The sequence below is a fragment of the Wolffia australiana genome, chromosome 7 (assembly GCF_029677425.1).
Source record: "Wolffia australiana isolate 7733 chromosome 7, ASM2967742v1".
NCBI classification, from domain to species: Eukaryota; Viridiplantae; Streptophyta; class Magnoliopsida; order Alismatales; family Araceae; genus Wolffia; species Wolffia australiana.
This window is the reverse complement of record NC_135841.1, coordinates 16,182,987-16,192,030: the sequence shown is the minus strand read 5'-3', so window position 1 is coordinate 16,192,030 and position 9,044 is coordinate 16,182,987. Positions and strand designations below refer to the sequence as shown.

Sequence of the window (9,044 nt, the reverse complement as noted above, 5' to 3'; positions counted from 1 at the left end):
AGAAATCTATTCCTCCTATTTTCCATTTGATTAAAGTAGCCCTTGGGGTCTTTTTAATTTTCATGATAAAAATTTAAGTTGAACTACTATTTTGGATGATTGAATCCTATTAATTTTTACAGATGTGCACATATTTTTAAAAAGTTTATCATAAGATGCAATGTGTTGTATTGATTAAATCAAATCGAATAGTTACTTGCAAAAATATTTTTGGGAGGTGTTCATCATGAGCATCTTGTTTCATTCTAGAGAAAAATAAAGCATCATGAACCATAATAAAAGGAACATAATCTTTTGGAGCAGATTCTTCCTTTCAAGGTTATTCAAATACTTCAAGAGTTATCTTTGATTCAAAATTATTTCTCAAATAATGGGCATATCAGATTGCACTTTTTCATCTCCACTTTCATCTCTCATTGATAAGCTCAATTTTAGTGGTTTTTACTGGTTATTTATCAGTTTATTCGTGTGAGGATTGAGCTTATACAACACAATTTATAACCTCACAGCCTTAGGGCAAGTAAGGGTCGATCCTCAGAGAGCAGATAAAAAACAGTAATTCTTTTCAGTTCAATCTGTATGTTCAGTTCTCTATTTCCAAATATCAAACTCTGTTAAAAATTCTTCAGTAAAAAACTACAGAGATTTCTTTAAAAGTCTTGGTTCAGTAAAATCTTCAGTGAGAATTTTCTTTACTGAAGATTTTACCCAAACTCTTTGAAGCAATCTCACAAACACCCAACGGGTGTTTGTGCTCGCGCGTGCACCTGCGCAATAGCGCAACCTGTGCACAGGCGGGCCTGCACGCTGCTGCAGGCGGCGTTGGCGTGCAGGCGGCGTTGGCGTGCAGGCGGCTGCTGTGCGCGGGTAGCTGCTGCGGGCGGTGTGCCTGCGTGCAGCTCTTGTGCGCGAGAGGGCCGCCTCGCAGCGTGCTGGCGCGCGGCTCTTGCGCGCTGACTGCTGCCTGCGCGCGGGCTGCTGCGGGTAGTGCTGCCGTGCGCAGGCGTGCTCGCGTGCAGCGCTTGCGCGCGGGAGGCTGCATGTACGGCTCCTGCTGCGTGCAGGCTGTTGCTTGTGCGCAGGGGAGCAAGCCCGCGCGCGCGCCGGCGGCCTTGGCTGCATGCGGCGTGCGCTGCTGGCAGCGCTTGTTGCTGGTGGCCTTGACTGCCTGCGGGGTGTGCTGCTGGCAGGCGATTTCTCCCTCGATTGTGAAAAATGATGGGGATTTTAGAAGAACGAAAGGAAGATTGATTTGAGCAAACGATAGACTTGAAATCAAATGAAAACAGAGAAAAATCTTGTTTGGATTTGACTGAGAGCACAACTGGGAGACTCCCAGTCCCAAATTTGATTGTCTAGAAGGGAGAAGGAGAAAAGGCTGAAGCTAGAACAATCACACCTCCTTGTGTCACCTCCTCTCGGCAAGGCGGCGATCTTCTTTGTCTAGCTATGCCTCAGCTTGTCTCTCTCCCTGCTCCAATGCTCATCAGCTCATGGAGGGTCTTCAGAAATCCTTCTTCTCCTAGCCCTAGCTTCCTTGGAGAGAAATTCTGGACAACCTCAAAATGAACTCTCAAGAGAGTATTTATAGGTTTCTCTTAACACATGCCCGGGGGGCATTTTCGGAATTTTCTTCTTCTTGAATTTTCTCCAACTCCTCTTGATTCTTGTCGTCCTCCTTTGGTTGTCTTAACCTGTTTCTGAACTTACTAACCAAAAAATGTCAAATATAATCCACTTGATTCGAAGAATCAAGTAGGGTTAGTAATTTTATAAAATAATGCATATGCATGACAACTCACATGAATTAACTAAATATTCTTGATGCTTTGATACTTAAAAGTCTAAATATTTGATGACTTATTGAGAGTCATCACTCATCCACTCCATCTTCTTCATAAATTCTTGGAGCACTCCTAGAATTTGAGCTTGCACTTCATCCATCTTATCATGTTTGTATTTCAAGTTCCTATACAGCTCATCTTAGGAGGAGGATTATCAGTTTGCTGAAAGATGTTCTGGGTAGCCTAGGGGTTTAAGTTCATTTTTTCCGCCTGATAAAAATAAGAAATAGCCTGATCCTATGGATGTTGTTTCTAGATAATCCATTATCAATAGGATTTGAAGAACTTTGACAAATAGGTCTGTTAGTCTGGGATGTATTGATAGCCATCACCCATTCATACTAATGTCACTCCACATCTATACAATCAGATGTAGAAAAATGATGAAAAACTGAAATATCTATCTGAGAAGAATGAGATAAATCAAGATAGTTCAAATCATCAATGTGTGTAATTAAATCAGAAATTTTTTTTGCATAGTTTTTCAATTTTGTAGTCATATTGCAGGGAACTAACACTTACCACCCAAAATTTCCTAGAATTTGTATTTCTTCCATTATGGTTAAGAGCACTACCTAAGGATCATTCTTTTTTAGGGTTTATAAAAAAAAAGAGAGCTTCATCAAAATATTTATGCATAGTGGTACATCCACTAGCAGCATCAATCATCATATAAAGTTCAGACTGTTTCCCAGTCCCCTGTGTCACGATGTTACATTTCCTAGTTATTTTTAAAATTTCTTTCACCACTTTACCTGGGAATTCATCAGGAAAATTATAAAGTTATGATATAGTTAGTAAATTTGCATTCATATTTGCAACCAAATACCTTTTATTTAAACATAAAATTCCTTTTATTTCACAATGTCATTAGTAACAATAAATAAATGAAAAGTTTGACATAAGAGTAAAATGTTTTAAATGTTTATATGGGTCTTCTTGACACAAATGACTAAAATTAGATAAATTTCATAAAAAATTAATTATAATTTATACAAGCACAATATATTTATATATATATAGACTTGGGAAAATAGTATCACTATGATTTAATGTGAAAAAGTTCTATAAAATGGTACTGACTTATAATTTTTGTCTTTAAGAATATTATATCAAATAAATTTCATAAAAATATCACAAAATAAAAGAGAATCACAACATCATTCTCAAAATAAAATTAATTACTTTATGGTTGATAATATGCATATAATCATTTAAATATTAATAAACATGTAAATTGCATATAAGTAATCCAATAATTATCATGTTATCAAGAAGAAACCTCTTTTGATAATCATGTGAGCCATTCTTGAGTCCCCTCCTTTATTATCTTCCTCTTCTAAAGTGTTGCTTCCAATGAGATTTGATAATGAGAAAATTGGACTGTTGGAAGCACAATTTCAAGGAAATAAGAGAGAATCGATTAGTTAGAAGATTGCATTGTTACCTATTAGGCCATACATCTGAACACCTTCAAGATACTCATCAAGGAATAAAAAATCATAGATTTGATCCATAAAAATGTGACATGATTGATGTGATAAATATTTTTGGTTTGAAGGTATCGCTTTGATTTTTTTTATTCCAATGTGAAATCAAGTTTGAATCTATTCGATTGAAGCCATGATTCTTTGCAGCTGTAACAGAGCCTAGTTTCTGGCTGGGATCAACAGAAAACCATAGAAAAATGTCTTTAGTCCCTTTTATGATAAATGATGCACGTAGTGTCAACACACCCAAGTCAGCCACTGCAAGTGCCAACACCGGGCAAGGAATCTGATCCAGTTGCTAGCATGAAGAGTAGCCACCTTAGGCACCAGCAACATCAGGTTCAAGCACCAATGCTTGGTAGGCGTGGACGTGTGAGCATGGAGTGATTTTGAAGTCAGTTCAGATGCTGTTCACCAAAAGTTAGCCACGCCCATGGACCACCAAATTTTGAAGTTGGTCCATGGGCTAAGTCAATCCTTGGCCAGACTAGTCGTCCATAAGACCTGATTTCTGGGCTGATCCTATCTGATAATGCAAAATCAGAAATAATAATATAAATTTTAATATGGAGGGTTCCAAATTTTAAACATGAACCTCTATGGTTGTGATGGAAGCATGAGACTTCTATAAGAGTAATTTTTTTTCATACTACATAGCTATTAGCAAACATAAGTTCAAGGGTTAATACTAACTTTGACAAAACATTAATTCATTCCATACCCTCAGGTTTTAGGGTATTGCAAAATTAAACTCCAGCATGGTAATGACTTACTTAAGAATCAAACAAAGTAACTAAGTATGGTTCGGTTGGAATCATGTTTGACCCAATTCAACCAACCTGACCCCACAGAACCAGATTCTGCCGACCTGACTGACTCAATCTTGTCAGCCAAATCCAACCCAACGTGTGAGTTGATGTCATCCAATCCATTCAACTTGTGGGTTTAATTCTAATATAAAGGGTTATGAATTTTGAACCCAAACCCCTATGGTCACGATGTAAGAACTCTGTTACTGGACCCATGAATCTTACTTCATCATATATAGGTATTAAAAAACTTAATACTTTTCTTACTTAGTTCATAAATAAGGAAAATTCATTCAAGGATCAAATAAATTCCAATAATTCAGGAAAAATACAGAAAATTTTAATTGACACCGATAAGTTGAATTTAAAGTTATTTGATTTGAATAAAATTAATATAAATTCATTTTTGTATTTATAAATGAAATAGGTTAAGATTCAAATTTGTTTAATTAATTAAATTATTATTATCAATTTTAATTTTTTTGGATGACTCTTGCTTGGTTTTTTCAAGCATGAATATCACGTTTTGGTTGAAAATTTAATGATATATATATAGTATTGACATTAATTTAGAATTTATTGTTTATGATAAAATTTCTAAATTTATCATGTATTATGAGTTATGATATATTAAAAATAGAAGACCAAAGATGGACATAACATTTTCAACACATTCAATAAATCATGAGAGAAACAAAAATTTCATCGAACTTTTGGGGTCATAAGCCTAGTTAAAGAAGACAGAATCCGTATGAAACAGTGCATGCTATAACTTGAACCTTTGTAATTTTTTAGTTTAAATGTATCATAAAAGAATAAAGATATTTAAAATAAATAGATAAAAATACAATAAGTAAGTTTGATGATACTAGTTACTCATGTTTATTATTTATTGCATCAGTATACTTTTTTAGATAATGAGATACTTTTACATTCTTTGGAAACAATCACTGTCACTCATGGTGGAAATCTATGTAGATTTAATAATATATCAGTTAAAAACATGAGGGAAGATTAACTTTTTCCCTGCCCTATGATTTTCTAGAAAACATTAAGGAAAAGTTCAGCATTTGATGATACTAGTTAATTTTATTAGTTTATTATTTTCCCAAGAATGGAAAAGTATCTGATTATTTAAACAATCATAATTAAGAAATAAAATATATAAACAAATAAAATAAACATAATAACAAATGTGGGATCCTCAACTTTGAAATGTATAAAATTTAAAATATATCACTTGTCCTTGACAATGACCTGAACTAATACATAGACATAAAAGGATATTCAAAATTTTCAGTAACTTGGTCTCATGAATGTACGAAGCATGTTTGGCCCTCCTTCAAAGGAGAAGGGACACATTTTAAAGAAAAAATAATGATGCCTGAAACTTCGAACGGCTAGCCATAATACATCAAGGGGGAGTTAGTGAGATCAAAACAAAAAATATGAAGCACTTGCACTGATTTTCCCACCACATGTATTGTCCATCTTTTTATACATTTTATGTTGCTGGTGAAAGACCAGGTGGTTTGATTTGGGACTAGATTAGGAACAAATATTTTGAAATAAAATACATCTATGCCTAACAGTGTTTACGAGTGATGACTTATTAATAAAACTGCAGTAATTATTAAAAAAAAGTTAGTGTTTTTAAACAACAGTTTTATGAAACTCTAGTTTACTCCACTAGGAAACCAAAAGCAAATTTCAAGTCACCTTTAAACGGATACTATGTAGAGGCAATGTAAAATTTTCAAGGTTGATGACACTTTAATTTTAATATGACCATCTAATCCAAGATCCTAATAAACTTTAGAAAATATGTTCAGCTCAATATCCGCTATAGGGAAAAAACGTCAGATAAATTGACTCTAACTTACATTCAAGTGCTTTCAAGGACGAAAAGGTAAGGGAATAAATTGAAGCAAAAAAAAATACTAAGGGTTTGATTAAAGATTAAGACCTAGAAACCTTTTAAAAAGGATACTTATTGAGTCGGATAAAGAATCAACCCTTAGTATTTTTTTTTGCTTCAACTCACTTGACTCAAACTTAAAGTATACCAAGGTTCCTAAATTGACTCTAACTTACTTATTTCCCTTGCCTTTTCGACTCACTTGTTCATTGTATTAAAGTATAGCAAGGTTCCTACAAGTGAGTCTGATAAAGAAGCTTCTGTCACACGTCCTAAATAAAAAGAAAGAGCGGTCACACAAGGAAAATTTTCTAAGATATCATCATCATCAGAAACTGAAAATTTTTGGAGGCAAAAGGAGAAAAACCCAGGTGAAATAAAAAAAGCTACCAATCAAACCAATACCCAAATAACATCCGCAACATGAACTAGTAACTACAACTGGTCCATCGCGCGGTAACATGACCTTCTAGCCAAAGAATTGCAGATCTAATTATCTTGACGAAGTCAAATAAGCAATGAACAATGGAATATACAATGCACAATATACATAACCCAAATACAAGCGATTAAACCCCAACTATTTACAGATAACGAATAGATTTAAGCCATGCAAATAGTGGAGGAGTTTCCCGCATGGGAAAAGATACCTCGTCGACCAGAACTGGGTCCGATCGTCTCTTTCAAAGGGCTCCCTTGACCTTGTAATGGAAGTCCCGAGAGAAGTATACGAAGAAGACCAGTGCAACAGAGCTGAGGCCGGCGATGAGCCAATAGAAGTAGTCTAGATGGCCGCGGTTGAGATCGTCGGCAAACCAGCTGTCCCCATCTCTTCTGCTGAGGCCATCGATGGCGGACACAAGGAAGCTGCTGACGAAACTCCCGACCCCAAAGATACTCAAGTAAAGGCCTAAACCGAGGCTCCGCAGGCCATCAGGAACCTGATCGTAGAAGAACTCTTGCAGTCCGACCATGGTGAAGACGTCTGAAGCTCCGAAGAGAACGTACTGAGGAACCAGCCACCACAAGCTCATGGGCACCGTCTCGATCGGTCCGAGTTCTCTTGCGTAGCGTAGCCGCTTCATCTCAACGAACGCGGCGACCACCATTGATGCTATGGAGAGGACGACCCCAATGCCGATCCTCTGCAGCATGGTGATCCCCGAAGGCCTGCCTGTGAAGGTTCGGGCAGCGGGGACGAGTACACGATCGTAAATAGGAATGAAGACGACGACGGAGATGCTGATGAAGCTCTGTAGCGCTGCAGGGGGGACGCGGAAGCTCGGGCCTATTCTTCTGTCCATGGTGCTTCCCTGCTTGGTGAAGAAGGTGGACGACTGCGCGAACACCACGGCGTACATCAGGCAGGACGCCCATATCGGGAATAGCCTCAGGATTCCTGATACCGACTCGTCTTCTTCCTTGGATCCTCTGCAAATTCGTCGAGTGTTACTAGGTAGTCGCGCCGAAGAAGTTTTTTCTGAGGCAGAACTCACAGGATGAGGGGTTGGTTTTCGTCGGCATGAGGGCTGTTTTTTTTCCACTGATTTGAAGAAAAGCCGGGTTTTGCGGAGGGAAGGACGTAGCGGTACGTCCGCGTGCCGAGCAAGAAGACGACCATGGCCAGCGCCATGAAAACACAAGGGAGCCCGAAGCCGAGGCCCCAGCCGATCTCGTCTTGGACGTAGTTTACGAAAAGATAGGTGAATATCATGCCGCCGTTCATACCGAAATACCACCAGTTGAAGAAGGAGCTCCTGGACTTGAGTTCCTCGGGGTCGTTCTCGTCGAATTGATCGGCTCCGAAGGCCTGCACGCAGGGCTTGTGACCCGCCATTGCAATAGCCGCCATGTACAGCGAGAAGAAGAAGAAGCCTGACTGAAACTGCGGGGGAAGACAGCCTCCGAGGTCGCCGTTGGAGGGGCATTCTCGAGGGCGGAGGGCGGGCGATACGGCCGACAAAGTCAGCATGGCCAGAGACTGAAAAAAACCACTCATAAGAGAGAAAAAGAACGATTTAGCCACGACCCATGATAGAAAAACAGATAAACAAGAAGGGAATTCAATAGAGAAACAGCGAAATTCAGCAGCGTATCTAGATAATGAGGTTGGGACTGGACTCACCAGGACGTATAAAATTGAGGCGATGACGATGGTACGGTAGCGTCCGACGGAGTCAGCGAGGGCGCCGCCAAGGAGAGGAAGCATCATGGAGACGCCGCTCCATGCGTTGACGTTTGCCGCGGCGGACGCCACGGACTGCCGAAGAGGCCCCGTCAAATACGTGATGAGGTTCGACGAGATACCATAGTAAGCGCATCTCTCGGCTACCTCTACTCCTGAATAAACAAGAATCAAATCAAGTGAATCGAAAATATTTAATTGCGAGCGACCCATTTCGTTACCGATGATGAAGAGGGCGGAGCTCCAGCCGCCGTAAGTGGATCTCGAGAACACCGGCCGGCCGCGGTAATCGACGACGTCATCGACGGGAAGGCCATCGCTCCTGATCTCCACCGTGCTTTCCGTCTCGCCTCCCATCTCCTCTCCGCTCAACGCCACCGCGAATGCGTTATTTTCTCAGAGAGCAACAAGAGACAAGTGCGCGGAGCGTTGTGGAAGCCGGTCACCGGGCCACGATTGGACGCGCCAAGTACTTCCCATCACAAATTTTCTGGGGTCAGATTCCCCCCCCTGCTCCAGAGGAATCTCGGCGCTCCAACGTCAAGTCCATCGATTATCGTTGACGTTGACGAATTTAAAGCTTCGTCGATGACTACTGTTGACGAGAACTGGAATCACATATGGATTTCCAGATTATTATTCTGTCCATGGTGTCCGCTTGCTTGGTGATGCAGGATGACCACGAGGCAGCAGGTCCTATGAGACTCGCTTATGTGATAAGAGGGATAAGTAGGAAATGTGCCACGATTCAAATATTGATCCATGGTAATTGAGGGAAGATGATGATCCAGTTCTGTT

The 9,044-nt window shown here is 39.6% G+C and overlaps 1 protein-coding gene across 1 annotated transcript; it reads right to left on the bottom strand.

Annotated features, from left to right (window-relative positions):
* Nucleotides 1–6,528: 6,528 nt before the first annotated feature.
* On the bottom strand, nt 6,529–8,729 carry LOC144705285 (protein NRT1/ PTR FAMILY 5.10-like). Its single transcript, XM_078577888.1, has 4 exons — nt 8,468–8,729; nt 8,187–8,401; nt 7,558–8,042; nt 6,529–7,492 (listed from the first exon to the last, which is right to left on the bottom strand). Exons 1-4 carry the CDS (start codon nt 8,601–8,603, stop codon nt 6,745–6,747), a joined length of 1,584 nt encoding a protein of 527 aa, XP_078434014.1. The 5' UTR covers nt 8,604–8,729; the 3' UTR covers nt 6,529–6,744.
* Nucleotides 8,730–9,044: the final 315 nt, after the last annotated feature.

What these genes read in the sequence shown, in the direction of transcription:
- LOC144705285 (XM_078577888.1), bottom strand. Translation starts at nt 8,603, where the DNA reads ATGGGAGGCGAGACGGAAAGCACGGTGGAGATCAGGAGCGATGGCCTT. An exon ending in CCTCAATTTTATACGTCCTG is followed by an intron (nt 8,043 to 8,186) that starts GTGAGTCCAGTC and finishes GGTTTTTTTCAG; the next exon opens with TCTCTGGCCATGCTGACTTT. An exon ending in GAAAACCAACCCCTCATCCT is followed by an intron (nt 7,493 to 7,557) that starts GTGAGTTCTGCC and finishes ACGAATTTGCAG; the next exon opens with AGGATCCAAGGAAGAAGACG.